Source organism: Neoarius graeffei, chromosome 18, assembly GCF_027579695.1.
Source record: "Neoarius graeffei isolate fNeoGra1 chromosome 18, fNeoGra1.pri, whole genome shotgun sequence".
Taxonomy (NCBI): domain Eukaryota; kingdom Metazoa; phylum Chordata; class Actinopteri; order Siluriformes; family Ariidae; genus Neoarius; species Neoarius graeffei.
In genome coordinates, this window is record NC_083586.1 from 26,812,797 (window position 1) to 26,833,417 (window position 20,621).

Here is a 20,621-nt window from a genome sequence, read left to right on the forward strand (position 1 = left end):
ACCTTTGACCGTGCACTGACAGTTCCATCATTCTGTCGTTAAACAAACAGCTGATCACACCGAGGTGCTCGCTGAGCGCCGATATTTATTAGTTTGGTCCTGCATTTCCTTTGCTTCACGACATAACGTCTTTTCTTATCGCTTTCTGTTACCGTGTCGGTCTTTCACGTTCCATTCGCACACTCACGTCCTCCATTTTTCTCTCCTGTTTCAAATTTTTTTTGTGAAAAACTTTTTTATTGAACATTTTGAACCTTGAATTACAAACAAAATGCCCTTGCCTTGCCATAAAAGACTTTTAAGACATATAAACATACACACTTATATACACACATTATACAACTAAGTAAATAAAAAGAGTAGATGTACACCCTACAAACAATGTTACGTCAGAAAGATAACTGATAAGAGCGTCCCAGGCCTCCACAGTAGATGCTCGTGCTTTATGTATGACAGCCAATGACCTTTCTAAAACAGCAGTGTCTCTAAAATGGTTTAGCCACTCTTTTGCCGATGGTATGTCCGGGGAAAACCATGAATGTATTATTGTCTTCTTAGCAGCCGATAAACCTGCAAATACAACTTTCCTCTGTGCCAATCTGGTATTGCCACTGAGAGCGGTGTCATCATTGAATAGAAGTAGAGGGGGGTACATAGGAATGGGAAAACCTAAACTCCTGTTTCAAATTTGTATCCCACAATGCCTTGTGTGAACGGGGAAAGCCCACCACGTGATGCATTATGTAGTATCTTGAATTGGGTCATGGTGAAGCAGGAAAAAACAGCGAAGAATTTAGGGCCATATGGCCCTAAATTCATTAATTGTTCTATTAAAAAATAATAATAATAAAATTGGAAGTCTGTGATTCGAATTCAGTAGCTTTTGGTCCACTAAACAAAAATAATTGGGTGTCAGGGAAAATTCTTTTTATGACCTACACTTGAAAAATCTGAAAGGCAGTCTACCTTTAATAATCTCAGTTATTCCTTATTTGTTGTTTCCTTGTTTCATACAATATGGTTCTCTTGATTTTACCTGTTTAATTTTACCAACCTCTCGTACATAATGATCTGTATTTTTTTCAGTAAATAAAATCTGCCCATCGTACTACACTGTAAAAAAAGAATAGTTGAGAATACTTGAAATTTCAAGGCAACAGTCTGCATTAAGAATTTTATGTTTTGCCAACGATGTGCCCATGATAATCCAAACTATGATAAAACTGTTATCTTTATTAAGAATTCTTAATTAAGTCAATTTTCAATTCCTCATTCTGCCAACATAGATTTCTCTTTTTGCTTAACAGTGGCATTCACAGTAGTGCAAAAAGGCAATTGAGGTTATCAGACTTTTTTGGGGGGCTTTTTTCACCTTTATTTGGATAGGACAGTGTAGAGACAGGAAATGAGCAGGACGGGGAGGGATCGGGAAATGACCTTGGGTCGGAATCGAACCTGGGTCCCCGGATTTATGGTATGGCACCTTATCCACCTGAGCCATGACGCCATACCCACAACGTGGGTTTTAAAAATTTTTGTAATTGTGTAGAACAATGATAAATTGTGATAACCTCGGGGGCGTCGTGGCTCAGGTGGATAAGGCGCCATACCATAAATCCGGGGACCCGGGTTCGGTTCCGACCCGAGGTCATTTCCCGATCCCTCCCCGTCTCTCTCTCTCCCGCTCATTTCCTGTCTCTACGCTGTCCTATCCAAATAGAGGTGAAAAAAGCCCCAAAAAAATCTAAAAAAAAAAATTGTGATAACCTCAATTGCCTTTTTGCACTACTGTGAATGCCACTGTTCAGCAAAAAGAGAAATATATGTTGGCAGAATGAGGAATTGAAAATTGACTTAATTAAGAATTCTTAATAAAGATATACAGTTTTATCATAGTTTGGATTATCATGGACACATCGTTGGCAAAACATAAAATTCTTAATGCAGACGGTTGCCTTGAAATTTCAAGTATTCTCAACTATTTTTTTTACAGTGTACTTCAGGCTGGCTACTACTACTTCTATCTTGCATGTGTGTTGTTTGTATATCAGAATAGAAAAAAATAAGCTTATTGTTCTGCCACTTCATTTTTCAGAAGCACATGTTATTTTTCACTGATGTCTTTCTCTCTTATTATTTCAGATCCAGCACTAACTGTGACTCTTACATCTCCAGTCATTGCCCAGTCTTTGGGTGATTCCACAGAACTTGTGTGTCAAGTGTCCAACGTTTCCCACTTGTGGAGTAAACGATTGAGTGTCTGTTGGTTCTATTCAGCTGTCTCATCTAGTGGTGATCAGGTTGGCACTGATGTTATTGCCTCACTGAATGAAAATGGGGCTGTCAATCCCAGTGATAAATATAGGAACCGCATTGACTCTGGTCTCATCCTGGTAACTCGAGTTGAACCAGCTACATTTAAGCTCCGCCTGCTCCACACCACAAATGCAGATGTGGGTGAATACGTTTGCAATGTCACAACATGGACACTCACTCGTCATGGTATCTGGAAATATACATCAGAACATGAAGCTCAGGCACTAAAAGTCAGCTTGGCCTCCAAGGGTGAGACAATTTTCATACCTCTACTTAAATGCTCCTCATTTGCAGGTTGAAAAATTGTGGTGAAGCCCTTCCTGGAGAGAATAACAGCAATAAGTGTCTTCCTTTATCAAGGCTGGGAGCACTAGAGGGATTTTGGATGCGTCTTGCATGGAGAACGTTTCAAACTTCTTTATGTTCTTAATTTTGAACATATTAACTTTTCTGTTTAGATCACAGGTTTTCAGTTGGATTCAAATACAGAGACAAGCAGGCCTCAGCACAAAATATGCTTGTATTTAGCAGATGTCATCAGTCACCCAGAGAGCGCTGGCTTATCAGCCACAAAACATCCTGAAAGGGTTAATGATCCACCACTATATTTTACAATGGGTGTGGTGGCTTACACTTTATTTAATATACAGTGGTGCTTGAAAGTTTGTGAACCCTTTAGAATTTTCTATATTTCTGCATAAATATGCCCTAAAACATCATCAGATTTTCACACAAGTCCTAAAAGTAGATAAAGAGAACCCAGTTAAACAAATAAGACAAAAATATTATACTTGGTCATTTATTTATTGAGGAAAATGATCCAATATTACATATCTGTGAGTGGCAAAAGTATGTGAACCTCTAGGATTAGCAGTTAATGTGAAGGTGAAATTAGAGTCAGGTGTTTTCAATCAATGGGATGACAATCAGGTGTGAGTGGGCACCCTGTTTTATTTAAAGAACAGGAATCTATCAAAGTCTGAGCTTCACAACACATGTTTGTGGAAGTGTATCATGGCACGAACAAAGGAGATTTCTGAGGACCTCAGAAAAAGCGTTGTTGATGCTCATCAGGCTGGAAAAGGTTACAAAACCATCTCTAAAGAGTTCGGACTCCACCAATCCACAGTCAGACAGATTGTGTACAAATGGAGGAAATTCAAGACCATTGTTACCCTCCCCAGGAGTGGCCGACCAACAAAGATCACTCCAAGAGCAAGGCGTGTGATAGTCGGCAAGGTCACAAAGGACCCCAGGGTAACTTCTAAGCAACTGAAGGCCTCTCTCACATTAGCTAATGTTAATGTTCATGAGTCCACCATCAGGAGAACACTGAACAACAGTGGTGTGCATGACAGGGTTGCAAGGAGAAAGCCACTGCTCTCCAAAAAGAACATTGCTGCTCGTCTGCAGTTTGGTAACGATCACGTGGACAAGCTGGAAGGCTATTGGAAAAATGTTTTGTGGATGGATGAGACCAAAATAGAACTTTTTGGTTTAAATGAGAAGCGTTATGTTTGGAGAAAGGAAAACACTGCATTCCAGCATAAGAACCTTATCCCATCTGTGAAACATGGTGGTGGTAGTATCATGGTTTGGGCCTGTTTTGCTGCATCTGGGCCAGGACGGCTTGCCATCATTGATGGAACAATGAATTCTGAATTATACCAGTGAATTCTAAAGGAAAATGTCAGGACATCTGTCCATGAACTGAATCTCAAGAGAAGGTGGGTCATGCAGCAAGACGACGACCCTAAGCACACAAGTCATTCTACCAAAGAATGGTCAAACAAGAATAAAGTTAATGTTTTGGAATGGCCAAGTCAAAGTCCTGACCTTAATCCAATCAAAATGTTGTGGAAGGACCTGAAGCGAGCAATTCATGTGAGGAAACCCACCAACATCCCAGAGTTGAAGCTGTTCTGTATGGGAGGAATGGGCTAAAATTCCTCCAAGCCGGTGTGCAGGACTGATCAACAGTTACCGCAAACGTTTAGTTGCAGTTATTGCTGCACAAGGGGGTCACACCAGATACTGAAAGCAAAGGTTCACATACTTTGGCACTCACAGATATGTAATATTGGATAATTTTACTCGATAAATAAATGACCAAGTATAATATTTTTGTCTGATTTGTTTAACTGGGTTCTCTTTATCTATTTTTAGGACTTGTGTGAAAATCTAATGATGTTTTAGGTCAAATTTATGCAGAAATATAGAAAATTCTAAAGGGTTCACAAACTTTCAAGCACCACTGTAGTCTTAACCATTACTAATTTACTAATTAATATAACCACAAATACATTGCATTATTTAAAGCCCTGGTTCTGTGACAGAGTGCAGACGTTGGGCACGCGCACACAGTAGACAGCAACATACAAATAGCCTGCGTATAGTTAAACAGGTCCCTAAGCCCATTGCATATAGTGGTAAAGAACATATCCAAATGCACACAATATTTTAACCAGTCCAAAGGCCCAAATTGCACAGCACACAACAACATAGCCAAATACATTTTTGCAGCAGAAGTAACCTAACAGTGTGAAATTACTTTTTAATGATAATGGTAGGGGCGGCACGGTGGTGTAGTGGTTAGCGCTGTCGCCTCACAGCAAGAAGGTCCGGATTCGAGCCCCGTGGCCGGCGAGGGCCTTTCTGTGTGGAGTTTGCATGTTCTCCCCGTGTCCACGTGGGTTTCCTCCGGGTGCTCCGGTTTCCCCCACAGTCCAAAGACATGCAGGTTAGGTTAACTGGTGACTCTAAATTGACCGTAGGTGTGAATGTGAGTGTGAATGGTTGTCTGTGTCTATGTGTCAGCCCTGTGATGACCTGGCGACTTGTCCAGGGTGTACCCCGCCTTTCACCTGTAGTCAGCTGGGATAGGCTCCAGCTTGCCTGCGACCCTGTAGAACAGGATAAAGCGGCTAGAGATGATGAGATGAGATGGGATGATAATGGTAAATGTGTTCTAGTTATATTACTCCAAATGTGGCTTGGCACTCAGGAGTTGAGGAGATAAAGTCTCTCATGAGGGCGTTCATGCCCAAATGATATAATCATGAATAATTGTTCAGTACTGCTAATTATTTCTCAAAGCTTTGAATTCTTAGATAAATAACAACAGGAGAATTATTTAAATTATTTAATGTTTTTATTTATATATTTATTTTTGCATCTGGCAGAGTGTACTACGATGTCTGCCTTTTCCAACAGGAGGTGCTGCAGCACCCTTAGCAGCCCTACCTCCCATGGCCCTAGAGCTTTCCATGGAACACCATAGGCCCGTAGTGCAACATGAAGTCCGAGATAGAAAAAGTACAAAGATCCAGGGATAGATTGAGAGTATTTTATGTTGGTATATTGTCTAAGGCCATTGTCATAGTAAATGTGCTCAAAAGTACAAATATTTGGTTTAGACCACAGAGGAAAAATGCAGACTGTAAGTTGACAATTTAAATTTTTATTTATATTACGCATTTAATGCAGTCACCTGGCGACTTGTCCAGGGTGTACCCCACCTCTCGCCCATAGTCAGCTGGGATAGGCTCCAGCTTGCCTGCAACCCTGTCGGACAGGATAAGCGGCTACAGATAATGGATGGATGGATGGATGGATGGATTTAATGCATCATTTTTGTCCATTCCCATAAAAGATGCCAAACATTCTGCACTGTATACAATTGTGGCTCATCCAAAGGAGCACTTGAGGCAGAGCCACACCACATATATCAGCCATTGAACAAATGTTTATCTTCATAAAGTCCGCATTCACAATTTTATAAATTTTAAATGTCCCATCAAATTGCTTGCCTTTCTCGATTGGGGTAGTGCGCTGCCTTGTTTAACTCCATAGAGTTATTATTGCAGGGTGGCACGGTGGTGTAGTGGTTAGCATTGTCGCCTCAGAGCAAGAAGGTTCTGGGTTTTAGCCCAGTGGTTGGCAGGGGCCTTTCTGTGTGGAGTTTGCATGTTCTCCCCGTGTCTGTGTGGGTTTCCTCTGGGTGCTCCGGTTTCCCCCACAGTCCAAAGACATGCAGGTTAGGTTAACTGGTGACTCTAAATTGACCGTAGGTGTGAATGCGAGTGTGAATGGTTGTTTGTTTCTACATGTCAGCTCTGCGATGATTTGGTGACTTCTCCAGGGTGTGCCCCACCTCTCGCCCGTAGTCAGCTGGGATAGGCTCCAGCTTGCCTGCGACCCTGCACAGGATAAGCGGTTACAGATAATGCATGGAGTTATTATTGCCCCTAGTGGTCCAAAACTGGAACTGCAACAAGGGGTTGGCCAGTTTAGAAATACTCTGCTTGCAGAATGTGTCCCAGTGTGGGTCTCTTTTCCAGTTCCCCAGTTTATGACCTAGTTTCAGGTCTTTTGTGTGGTTTTTAAGATGTAGTTGGGATTGAAATTTTGCTGAAAACTGGTAACCCTGGTTAATGATGATCTCTTCTGTGTCTACTTTGATGGGAAACACACGCTTCTTTTGACCACATTTGAACAAAGATGCATCTAAACCCACTCAAAACAAGATGCTATACTTTATGCTGTGCAACTGTATGTTGCCAGCTCTCAAGTGTCAGTTATGGGGTTACTTTTAAAATTTACCAGATAGAAGCCAAATAGGGCGGCACGGTGGTGTAGTGGTTAGCGCTGTCGCCTCACAGCAAGAAGGTCCTGGGTTCGAGCCCCGGGGCTGGCGAGGGCCTTTCTGTGTGGAGTTTGCATGTTCTCCCCGTGTCCGCATGGGTTTCCTCCGGGTGCTCCGGTTTCCCCCACAGTCCAAAGACATGCAGGTTAGGTTAACTGGTGACTCTAAATTGACAGTAGGTGTGAATGTGAGTGTGAATGGTTGTCTGTGTCTATGTGTCAGCCCTGTGATGACCTGGCGACTTGTCCAGGGTGTACCCCGCCTTTCGCCCGTAGTCAGCTGGGATAGGCTCCAGCTTGCCTGCGACCCTGTAGAACAGGATAAAGTGGCTAGAGATGATGAGATGAGAAGCCAAATAGAATATGACAGGTGTTATAGTCTCTCAGTTTAATTTTGTTTGACATCCTGCCTCACCAAAATCTATGGTTACAAGTTTCTGCTATAAAATAATTGGGCTCTTCTCAGCGCTAATATGTGACATAATTGCTCTCTCTCTCTCACACACACCCACACCCACGCACCAAATACATCTCCAGCAGCTAATGTATGTTTATAGAGAAATTAAACTGCTTAGTGTGCCTTAAAAGGATAATGATACAATCTCTCACCTGTGTAAGTTACCTTCTTTCTCACAGTTTCCCCTGACTCCTTTTTCCAGGCCCTGTCATCAGTGTGATCGCCCACCACAAACAACAAGCAACTTTCATTGGCTCCACTTTTGAAATGAGCTGCCTGGCTAAACTTAAGAACCTTTGGAAGGGTGTGGCACTCTCTGTCCTCATAATGGTCCAGTATGATGTAGATTCACCCAGTCGCAAAGTTGCTTCACTCAGCCCTGACCTGGTTCTCACTTTAGAGGACTGGATTGACCCTAGTCGGCAGAAAAGCCTGAGTCTTGTGAAGACTGGCAGCATGGAGTTCTTATTCCGAATCCTGAATGTGCAGATGATGGACAGGGGATTCTACTCTTGTGAAGTTGCAGCATGGACTAAACCAGATAAGAATAACTGGGAGGAGGTGGTGAAAGGAGAGTCAAATAAAGTTCATATTAACTTCAAGCTCACAAGTAAGGGCTTAATAAATAAACCATGACCCCATGAATATTTAAAATCTGAATAGATGAAGATGCTTAGTTTTTCTTAAATGTATGAATTTTGATAGTGTTGCCTGTTCGCCATTAAATAGACTATAATATATTCTAATTTTGTGGGATACTGGGAATAACTGGACAGATGGCTTTAAGTTGTTGTGGAAAGACTATAAATTTATTAAAGGAGAACTGAAGTCATTTTTAAACTTGCTTTATTTCTTAATTAACGTGTTATTCAGTTACATTTTCGGTTTTAGCAACCTTATATCGTGACTCGTATTGGCAATTAATTGCAATTCAATATTATACTTATCGGCCTATTCGGTTTTTAGCCGTGTTGAATTTAGTTCGTTTGGTCCACGGCAGGCGTCGCTTATCCGCACGATCTTCACGAGACTTGTGCGAGACTTCGAAACGTGAAGTGTCAGCCAGGTGTCGGTGCTGCCATTTTGAAAACTGTTTTCCAAACGAAGTATTGCACAAAAACGAGTTTAAATGACGATTTCTGCCTACTTTTTTCAAACTTTCCTGATCGCTATCAAAACAAACAAAACTTCTGGCTTGAGCGCACGCGTCTTTTGACAACATTGGCAGATGTCGGTCACTTTGATTTCCGCTGTACGTTTTACTTCCGTCCTACGATGTCTCGCCCAGGTCTCAATGAATCTCGTTTACGGCCATTGCTTTGACATATGGACTGATATATTACAGAGCATATTTCAAACACTCATAACTTGCTGTAGCAGTGACAAAATAGCGGTCAAAAATGCATTCCGATATTTAATAAAATGAGAGAAATAGAATTTTGATAATAAAAAAATTTGCCTTCAGTTCTCCTTTAACCACTACTCAAGATCAGTGAAAAGATTTTGAAAAGCTTATTAAACAAGTTATAGGTATATGACGTTAAATTAAAGCTACAGTTAAGTATTAAAGATGCTAGCCATTATCATAATCATTATTTTATATTATTATTTTCCTCAGAACCATCATTTGATCTTTACATAACTTCAGACACGACCAGTGTTTACCCCTGGGAAACAGTTAAAATGGATTGTATTATTGGTGCATCAGGAACTTCCAACACAGGTATGCATATTTGTTTCAGTGGAAATTGTAACTAAATTTCTTGAAAAAAATACTTCTGCTCTCAGTGTGCACTAGATAATAGTACACTGCAACCCCACTATAATTAACTCTTTTACTATGAACTTTTGCATATAACCAATGAAGTTAGTATCCCCTGCCTTTAGTGACAATGAGTTGGAGTCTTCAAAAAACATGACTGTCACGTCTATGTGCGTTGGCAGTCGGAACGTGGAGCCAACTATACTTACGGTACTATGGACCTGTTCCGGGTTAGAGCACAATCACAGCGTGTGCTTATCAGGACTCTTTAAACACACAGACTTGGCGAAGTATACATGCTGTACCTGGTGTCTCACATTACCAAGCCTTATATCTGTGTGTTGCCTTTCTGGTTTTGAGTATTTGGACTCTGCCTTTCGTCTTTGCCTCTGGCAATCTATTTGCGCCTCGCATGACCATTGCCCATTTCATGACCCTGCCTTTGTCTTACGTTTTTGAACTTTGCAAATAAATGCTCTTCCTGCAATTACATCCATCATTTGCCTGTTTACATGATTATGTCACAAGCAGATATCCGGTTTCAGCCCAAATGCCTGCACCCAAGTAAGCCTATTTTTAGCAATATCATAACTTTTAAAATTAATAAATTGTTGTTAGAAAGTTTTATTTCTAATTTAAACATGCAGGGGGTTGGGCATATTAGGGCACTTGCCTTGATTGGCAAACGGTGCTGATTTTTGGGGGTTTGTTTGGCTTTAACTCAGTCAGTGAACTGCAATCGTGACTCAGAAGGAGAAATTCATGATGAGGAGAATGTGCCTAAAATTTTACATGTAATATAACATAAGTGTTTGGTGTGACAAATGGGTTGATTTCAGTATTACGAACTTTTCAGTATAATGAACTATTTGGATGTCCCCCAAGGAGTTTGTTATCGTGGCATTGCAGTGTATTGAAATCTAGAGTTTCAGATCACATGCCAGTGTATAATATGCATATTGAATGCAGGTCTTGAATATATATGAGTGATTCCACGCTTATGGGTACTGAAATGAGGACATGAACTTATTTTTAAAAATTCACCTAAAACCATTTCTTTTTTTACCATCAGGTCACAAAACATGTAATCTTTAATGAATGATGTGTTAAAAGATAACTTTAATTTTCTGAGATGTAATAAAAACATATTTATATGCCAAAGTCAGAACGTAACAGAAGTGTTGTGGACATATAGATTCTCAATTTTAACAATGTAGAATTACTTTTTGAAACATAGGAAGGTGATGTTTTAGCAAATATAATTAATAAACATGTGTAGTAGAATAAACATACACATTCTTTCAATAAGATTAACATGGTATAGAGCTAGATTGTAATTAATTTGTAACAGATGCGAGATGGACAATCGTAACAGAAGTAATGTAACAGACATCATTTTGGAACTCATAGGCTTGACTTTGGCATATAAATATGTTTTTATTACATCTCAGAAAATTAAAGTTATCTTTTAACATATCATTCATTAAAGATTACATGTTTTGTGACCTGATGGTAAAAAAAGAAATGGTTTTAGGTGAATAAGTTCATGTCCCCATTTCAGTACCCATAAGCGTGGAATCACTCATATATATATTTTTTAAAACAGGACAACTATATTTGTTTTGTATTGCATATTAGTATGCAATAGATGTATTGCAATCAGGTCCATAAATATTTGGACAGGTTATTCTTATTTTAACGGTCTGCTACAGTACATAAGAGTTGAAATTAAATAGTCAGTACAAGGTCAGTGTCCAGAGGGTATTTGCATCCAAATAAGGTGAACAGTATAGGAATTATAGCACTTTATATACAGTATGTAGTCCCCCCCTAGAGTTGATTTGAAGTGTGGCATTTACATTTGTAATTTGTTGCTGTGAATTTTCAAAAGGAAGTACAAAGAGATCTCGGTGCCACTGAAGCAAACCACCATTGGGCTGAAAGTCTAAACAAACTGTAGAACCTGGCATGTGAGGGTATGGAGGAAGACTTGGGAGGCATGCAGAATTGAAGCAGAGCACCAGGGTCTTATTTATTCACACCACCCTTTTCAGTGGCCTTTCAAATACTCAATCAAACAACAAACCAACTGAAAAGAGTTCATGATGAACTTGCGGCTTTTGCTCCATTCAAGTTCATGCTCCCGCTCAGTGTCTGTGTCTATACGTCTGTTTGTGGTCTGCCAGTTTGATCACTCACTCTCTCACTCTCTCTCTGGTAAGACCGTTTCTGAAAACACAGAGAGATACAAATAAGTAGACTGGCAGTAATGAGACACAGGTGAGAGACCACACTCCCACAGGGGGATGTGGTGAATACCTACGTACACTCCAGATTTCTTTTTTTTTTTTCCATCTTAATTATTGTTTGTGTCACAATAAAAATCTCGTCTCATTATCTGTAGCCGCTTTATCCTGTTCTACAGGGTCGCAGGCAAGCTGGAGCCTATCCCAGCTGACTATGGGCAAAAGGCGGGGTACACCCTGGACAAGTCGCCAGGTCATCACAGGGCCGACACATAGACACAGACAACCATTCACACTCACATTCACACCTATGGTCAATTTAGAGTCACCAGTTAACCTAACCTGCATGTCTTTGGACTGTGGGGGAAACCGGAGCACCCGGAGGAAACCCACGGGGAGAACATGCAAACTCCACACAGAAAGGCCCTCGCCGGCCACGGGGCTCGAACCCAGACCTTCTTGCTGTGAGGCGACAGCGCTAACCACTACACCACCGTGCCGCCCCGCAATATATTTAAAGATTTTTTGGGGGCTTTTTCACCTTTATTGGATAGGACAGTGTAGAGACAGGAAATGAGTGGGAGAGAGAGATGGGGAGGGATCGGGAAATGACCTCGGGTCGGAATCGAACCCGGGTCCCCGGATTTATGGTATGGCGCCTTATCCACCTGAGCCACGACGCCCCCCCGCCCCGCAATATATATATATATATATATATATTTTTTTTTTCTTTCACCTTTAAAGTTGTAGGCATGTGGTGTAAATCAAATGGTGCTAACCCCCCAAATCCATTTTAATTCCAGCTTGTAATGCAACAAAACAGGACAAACACAAACGGGGATGAATACTTTTGCAAGACACTGTATAGCAGCAATGTTTGGCCTATTTGCAAATTATGAATTTTTGGTTACCGCATGCCCTCACAGTTTGAATGTTTATGATGGCACTAGTATGACAGGAATATGTGCTCATCCATGATCATTACAACTCCTTTGTGTTCTTAAATATGAACTGTGTAGTTCTTTAAAAATAAGCTTATGCATTTCTCTTCATCTAGACAATGTCGCATACGAAATACGATGGTATCGGAATCATTTACGAACATCAGATAGCTTGGTTCTGCTGGCTAGTATGGATCGTTGGGGTGTGGTGAGGAAAAGTCCTCGTAATGACACCAGTGACTGCAGTGTGGAACGTCTCCGAACCCAAACATTTGTGCTCACCATTCATGGCACCCAAGACAGTGATGCTGGCGAGTATTACTGCACCGCCACACCATGGATACGATCGACCACAACAGAGGATTGGATACAAGAACCAGAGGTCATATCCGAGAAGGTCTTTCTATATGTCAGGTTTGCAGGTAAGTTTTATATTAATACAATAATTTGTTTCTGCCTGGTATTACAGTGGATATAAAAAGTGTACACACCCCGTTAAAATGTTAGGTTTTTCTGATGTAAAAAAAAAATGAGGCCACGATAAATAATTGAAAAACTTTTCCCACCTTTAATGTGACCTATAACCTGTACAATTCGATTGAAAAACAAATCTGTTCGGGGGAAAAACATAAACATACAATAAGCTGGTTGCATAAGTGTGCGCACCCTTAAACTAATACTTTGTTGAAGCACCTTTTGATTTAATTACAGCATTCAGTCTTTTTGGGTCGGAGTTTATCAGCCTGCCACGTCTAGGCTTGGCGATATTTGCCCACTCTTCCTTGCAAAAGTGCTCCAAATCTGTCAGATTGCGAGGGCATCTCTTGTGCACAGCCCTCTTCAGGTCACTCCACAGATTTTCAATTGGATTTAGGTCTGGGCTCTGGCTGGGCCGTTCCAAAACTTTTTGGGGTCATTATCATGCTGAAAGATGAAATTCCTCTTCATCTTCATCTTTCTAACAGATACCCAAAGGTTTTGGGCCAAAATTGACTGGTATTTAGAACTGTTCATAATTCCCTCCACCTTGACTAAAGCCCCTGTTCCAGCTGAAGAAAAACAACCCCAAAACATGATGTTGCCACCACCATGCTTCACCGTGGGTATGGTGTTCTTTTGGTGATGCGCAGTGGTGTTTTTGCGCAAACATACCTTTTGGAATTGTGGCCAAAAAGTTCAACCTTGGTTTCATCAGACTATAACACATTTTCCCACATGCTTTTGGGAGAGTTGATGGATTTTTTTTTTTGCAAAATTTAGCGTGGCCCGGATGTTTTTCTTTGTAAGAAAAGGTTTCCGTTTCGCGACCCTACCCCATAGTCCAGACATATGGAGAATACGGGAGATTGCTGTCACATGTAGTACACAACCAGTACTTGCCAGGAATTCCTGCCGCTCCTTCAGTGTTGTTGTAGGCCTCTCGGCAGCCTCCCTGACCAGTTTTCATCTTGTCTTTTCATCGATTTTGGAGGGACGTCCAGTTCTCAGTAATGTCACTGTTGTCCTATATTTTCTCCACTTCTTGATGACTGTCTTCACTGTGCTCCATGGTATATCTAATGCCATGGAAATGTTTTTGTCCCCTTCTCCTGACTGATACCTTTCAACAGTGAGATCCCGTTGATGCTTTGTAAGCTCTCTGTGAACTCTGGCTTTTGCTGCAGGATGCAACTGAGTCAATGTCTGAACTTTATTTGGGGTTAATCAGAGTCGTTTTAATTGATGACAGACGTGAACCCAAAAAGACTGACTGCTGTGATTAAATCAAAAGGTGCTTCAACAAAGTATTAGTTTAAGAGTGTGCACACTTATGCAACCAGCTTATTGTATGTTTTTTTTTTTTTTTAATGTTTTTCCCCGGGCGGCACGGTGGTGTAGTGGTTAGCGCTGTCGCCTCACAGCAAGAAGGTCTGGGTTTGAGCCCCGTGGCCGGCGAGAGTTTCGATTTTCTGTGTGGAGTTTGCATGTTCTCCCCGTGTCCGCGTGGGTTTCCTCCGGGTGCTCCGGTTTCCCCCACAGTCCAAAGACATGCAGGTTAGGTTAACTGGTGACTCTAAATTGACCGTAGGTGTGAATGTGAGTGTGAATGGTTGTCTGTGTCTATGTGTCAGCCCTGTGATGACCTGGCGACTTGTCCAGGGTGTATCCCGCCTTTCGCCCGTAGTCAGCTGGGATAGGCTCCAGCTTGCCTGCGACCCTGTAGAACAGGATAAAGCGGCTAGAGATAATGAGATGAGAAAAACCTATCATTTTAACGGAGTGTGTACATTTTTTTTATATCCACTGTATCTGTGAACTACCACACAGATGTTTTGTTTTGACAAAGTCTATTTGGTGCAAGCGCTAATTCTGAAATGTTTATTTTACAACAAAAATTTGTATCTGATCCTTATTCTTATTTCTTTCAGTGTGGGATTCAATGAAATTACCGTTGCTTTATGGGACATGTACATCGCTCACTGTGGGTCTCTTTTCTCTCATTCTGGGCCTTCTCTGTTCTCTGTGCTGCTTCAGGAACACCACACAAACCACACACACTCCACACACACGCATCAAGCTCCTCAAAATCACAGACTGATTGACATAAACAATCTACATAAAGAAGATGCTTGCACGCCTCTTCACCAAAGCAGCAACACGACTAATGTTTCAGAGATTACGTTTCTCTGTTATTCACAAGTGACAGTGGAACCAGTGAAGATCCCCAAGCAGAAAATGAACGTGTGGTATTTGTTTGCTTTTCATTGGGATTTTCTGCAACAAAAAAAAGTAATATTGGTTTTTTTTATTTTTATTTTTAGTCAGGTCAGATATTTACATAGAAGTTATACTGTATTAGAAACGACTACTGAGATACCAATCCTGACAGTTAGTATACATTTTAAATGGACTGAAAAATCTTTTTATGTTCAAATAATTTAGTGCCAGAGGACTTGTCTGAGTACTAACAAGAACTAACCTGTACAAACTCTTTTCACCGGAGAACCAGTTCGGCAGGCATGCACATGTACGCTGTGTGGTTTTAAATGTTGGTGTTATTTTTGGTTTTAGATCCAATTAGTCAGAAGACTTATTAGTCTTGTTTTTCTAAAATGATATTGTATCTTCTCATAATTTTGTTTTTTTGCTCTGATGTTTGTGAGTTCAGTGAAAATTTTCTGTTTACAAGATCCTCTAGCAGTATAATGGAGTGAATAGTAAAAGTGAGGCAGGCTGGGAAAGCATCAGACATCACTGTGGCTGAATTCTGGAAAACAGGGATAAAAGACTAAAAAAAAAAAAGGTTTTGTTCAAAACCGCAATTATTTCCCAACAAACGCAAGTGCAGACAGATGCAGACAATTGAAGAAACAACTTTTTAAAGTGTAAAAGGAAAATAAAGAACAGCAGGATGGTGTGATGCTCTGCTTCACGTAAATGAGAAATTGTAAAACACAAAGTCTTTCCTTGAAAGCACTTTACTTCAAAGTGCTGACACTGACCAAATTCTTCATTAATAAATGCTAAATAAATGTCTGCAGAAGCCGCAATGGCTACAAGTTTTTCAATTGTATTTTTTATTTATTGCTAATGATCATAAATAATGACTATAACAATTAGTAGAAATTATAGTAGTGTTGCTACTACAGTTAGGTCCATAAATATTTGGACAGAGGCAACATTTTTCTAATTTTGGTTCTGTACATTACCACAATGAATTTTGAACAAAACATTTCAGATGCAGTTGAAGTTCAGACTTTCAGCTTTAATTCAGTGGGTTGAACAAAATGATTGCATACAAATGTGAGGAACTAAAGCATTTTTTAAACACAATCCATTCATTTCAGGGGCTCAAAAGTAATTGGACAAATTAAATAATTGTAAATAAAATGTTCATTTCTAATACTTGGTTGAAAACCCTTTGTTGGCAACGACTGCCTGAAGTCTTGAACTCATGGACATCACCAGACGCTGTGTTTCCTCCTTTTTAATGCTCTGCCAGGCCTTTACTGCAGCGGTTTTCAGTTGCTGTTTGTTTGTGGGCCTTTCTGCCTGAAGTTTAGTCTTTAACAAGTGAAATGCATGCTCAACTGGGTTGAGATCAGGTGACTGACTTGGCCATTCAAGAATATTCCACTTCTTTGCTTTAATAAACTTCTGGGTTGCTTTGGCTTTATGTTTTGGGTCATTGTCCATCTGTATTATGAAACGCCAACCAATCGGTTTGGCTGCATTTGGCTGGATTTGAGCACACAGTATGTCTCTGAATACCTCAGAATTCATCCGGCTGCTTCTGTCCTGTGTCACATCATCAATAAACACTAGTGACCCAGTGCCACTGGCAGCCATGCATGCCCAAGCCATCACACTGCCTCCGCCGTGTTTTACAGATGATGTGGTATGCTTTGGATCATAAGCTGTACCACGCCTTCGCCATACTTTTTTCTTTCCATCATTCTGGTAGAGGTTGATCTTGGTTTCATCTGTCTAAAGAATGTTCTTCCAGAACTGTGCTGGCTTTTTTAGATATTTTTTAGCAAAGTCCAATCTAGCCTTTTTATTCCTGAGGCTTATGAGTGGCTTGCACCGTGCAGTGAACCCTCTGTATTTACTTTCATGCAGTCTTCTCTTTATGGTAGAATTGGATATTGATACGCCTACCTCCTGGAGAGTGTTGTTCACTTGGTTGGCTGTTGTGAAGGGGTTTCTCTTCATCATGGAAATTATTCTGCGATCATCCACCACTGTTGTCTTCTGTGGGCGTCCAGGTCTTTTTGCATTGATGAGTTCACCAGTGCTTTCTTTCTTTCTCAGGATGTACCAAACTGTAGATTTTGCCACTCCTAATATTGTAGCAATTTCTCGGATGGGTTTTTTCTGTTTTCGCAGCTTAAGGATGGCTTGTTTCACCTGCATGGAGAGCTCCTTTGACCGCATGTTTTCTTCACAGCAGAATCTTCCAAATGCAAGCACCACACCTCAAATCAACTCCAGGCCTTTTATCTGCTTAATTGAGAATGACATAACGAAGGAATTGCCCGCACCTGCCCATGAAATAGCCTTTGAGTCAATTGTCCAATTACTTTTGGTCCCTTTAAAAACAGGGTGGCACATGTTAAGGAGCTGAAACTCCTAAACCCTTCATCCAGTTTTAATGTGGATACCCTCAAATGAAAGCTGAAAGTCTGGACTGTCTGGACTTTATGTCCATGCCCATTATATAACTATAACCTGAATATGTTTCAGTAAATAGGTAAAAAAACAAAATTTGTGTCAGTGTCCAAATATATATGGACCTAACTGTATATGTAAATATATAAAGCATAAAACACGACAAGGCATGCTGTTATTACCACCCTAACATTAATTCTTTTCCTACAGAACAGCACAAAAATAAAACCCAAAGCATTTTATTTCTCTTATTCCTAAGCAAACAAAAATTTTGTTTTATTAATTAAAGAATGAGGTCATTTAAAAAAAATTCCTTACAGTTAGTTTTAGAGCTGTGGAACGTCAGCAAGTTAATTTCTGTTATTATGTGCATCATAGCTGCCGTATCTGTTGCTGTGTAAGTTATAAATAACAACGTACAGTGGCATGCAAAAGTTTGGGCACCCTTGCTGAAAATGTCTGTTACTGTGAATAGTTAAGTGAGCAGAAGATGAACTGATCACCAAAAGGCATAAAGGTAAAGACGAGACATTTCTTTTCAGCGTTTTCTGCAGGATTTGTGTATTATTTTTTTTTTGTACAATTGGAGAGTGAAAAAAAAGAAAAGGAACACCATGCGAAAGTTTGGGCACCCCAATACATTTGAGTTCTCAGGTAACTTATACCAAGGTTCCAGACTTTAATTAGCTTATTGAGCTGTGGCTTGTTCAAATTCTTCGTTAGGAAAGGTCAGATGATGCAGATTTCAAAGCTGTATAAATTCTCTGACTCCTTAAACTTGTCCCTAAAATCAACAGCCATGAGCTCCTCTAAGCAACTCCCTCACATTCTGAATAATAAAATAATTGATGCTCACAAAGCAGGAGAAGGCGACAAGAACGTAGCAAAGTGTTTTCAGGTAGCCGTTTCCTCAGATTGTAATTTTATCAAGAAATGGCAGTTAACAGAAACAGTGGAGATCAAGGTGATGTCTGGAAGATGAAGAAAACTTTCTGAAAGAACTGCTCGTTGGATTGCTAGAAAGGCAAATAAAAACCCCTGTTTGACTGCAAAAGACCTTCAGAAAGATTGAGCAGACCCTGGAGTGGTGGTGCACTGTTCTACTATGCAGCGACACCTGAACAAATATGACCTTCATGGGAGAGTCATCAGAAGAAAACCTTTCCTGCGTCCTAGCCACAAAATCCAGTGTCTGAAGTTTGCAAATGAACATCTAAATAAGCTTGATGCATTTTGGAAACAAGTCCTGTGGACTGATGAAATCAAAATAGAACTTTTTGGCCACAATGTGCAAAGGTATGTTTGGAGAAAAAAGGGCGCCAAATTCCAGGAAAAGAACACCTCTCCAACTCTGAAGCATGGGTGTGGATCGATCATGCTTTGGGGTTGTGTTGCAGCCAGTGGCACAGGGCACATTTCATTGGTCGAGGGAAGCATGGATTCGAATAAATACCAGCAAATTCTGGAAGCAAACATCACACCATCTGTAAAAAAGTTGAAGTTAAAAAGAGGATGGGTCCTACAATAAGACGATGATTCAAAACACACCTCAAAATCTACAATGGAATACCTCAAGAGGCCCAAGCTGAAGGTTTTGCCCTGGCCCTCACAGTCCCCTGACCTAAACATCATTGAAAATCTGTGGATAGATCTCAAAAGAGCAGCGCATGCAAGACAGCCCAAGAAACTTATAGAACTGGAAGCCTTTTGCAAGGATGAATGTGTGAAAATCCCCCAGGGAAGAACTGAAAGATTATTAGCTGGCTACAAAAAGTGTTTACAACACTGCAAAAAATGGCCTTTCAAAAATAAGAAATAAAAGATTAAAACAAAGCATATTTGCTTGAATCAGGTGAAAAAAATCTGCCAGTGGAACTCGTCAAATTTGACTTGGTAAGATTTCTTAAAGTAAGATGAAAAATCGAACCTGTTTTTAGATGAAATAATTCCAAAATAAGATTGGCGAACTTATTATGCGAGATCTGATTAACTCAAAATAATCAAAATAGTTCTTATAACAAGATCGTACTTCTTACATTTAGCCATTCAAGTCATTTTTATTTATTTCATTTTAAGGGTATTTCACTTAAATTCATGACAAAGTCTTAGCAGTAAAAACTGAATTTAAGATAAATATACTAATATTAGGATTGTTAAATTCTACAACTAAGCATTGCTCGCTTAAAAGATTCTCCTTTTGTGACCTGTAATTAGTAAAATACTCTAGATATGAGACCAGAGACTATCTTGAATCAAGTTGACGACACGTGTAGCATTGCAACAATTTTATTTTTTTTCCCGTTTCAACATTCAAACATTAAAACATCTCTTAAGATTCCACTTCCCCAGGACCTCAGGCACCAAAAAAAAAAGTCTACGCATTTTGACTTGCAGTGCTTACACAACGCCAAAGCAACAGTGCATTTTGGGGGCACTGACTATTCATGTGTACGAGGGGTTTACAAGATCAGGCACAAAAAAAAAACACTGAACTTAACTCACAGCATTCCAAAAAGCCCTCACTAAAACGCCCTCCGCTCACTCATAGCCTTTTTGAAGGCACTTGTCTGGTCTAGAGTATGTTTTGAAATGTATGAATTGTAATGAAAGATTCAAAGATTTCAGTAAAGTTCATTTATTCCCAAAACAAGCATACTTTGTTTTTTTTTCTTGAAATAAGATGAACCGCATTTGACAAATGTCCAAAATGTACTTACTTGTTTTAAAAAAAACTTGTTTTATTTTCAAAGGTGCTCCAAATAAGACTTTTTCAAGACATTTTGTCTATACAAGATTTTCAAGATGGACTGTCTAAAAACTAGCCTTTCTAGCTAAATGAGGTTTTGCTTGTTGGGCAATTATGTCTTATAATAAGGGTGGTGAGATGTTTTGACTTGAAAATAGACAAATAAACTTCCTAAGATTTTTATTTTTTGCAGTGAAGCTGTGATACTTGCCAAAGGGGGTGTTACTAAGTACTGACCATGTCAGGTGCGCAAACTTTTGCTTCAGGTACTTTTCATTTTTTGGTATTTTACACCTGTAAATCTCATCTCATCTCATTATCTCTAGCCGCTTTATCCTTCTACAGGGTCGCAGGCAAG

At 40.1% G+C, this 20,621-nt stretch overlaps 1 protein-coding gene across 2 annotated transcripts in view; it reads left to right on the forward strand.

Annotated features, from left to right (window-relative positions):
• Positions 1 to 15,043, forward strand: part of ptgfrnb (prostaglandin F2 receptor inhibitor b) — a 91,364-nt gene extending 76,321 nt beyond the window's left edge. Inside the window, exons 5-9 of one of the 2 annotated variants that reach the window (XM_060898616.1) lie at positions 2,143 to 2,565; positions 7,620 to 8,027; positions 9,036 to 9,140; positions 12,483 to 12,788; positions 14,775 to 15,043. In XM_060898616.1, coding sequence (XP_060754599.1) covers positions 2,143 to 2,565; positions 7,620 to 8,027; positions 9,036 to 9,140; positions 12,483 to 12,788; positions 14,775 to 14,944 — 1,412 coding nt within the window. In that variant the 3' untranslated portion in view covers positions 14,945 to 15,043. The remainder of the gene's footprint in view (positions 1 to 2,142; positions 2,566 to 7,619; positions 8,028 to 9,035; positions 9,141 to 12,482; positions 12,789 to 14,774) is intronic. The other variant, XM_060898617.1, reaches the window with a different exon arrangement.
• Positions 15,044 to 20,621: the final 5,578 nt, after the last annotated feature.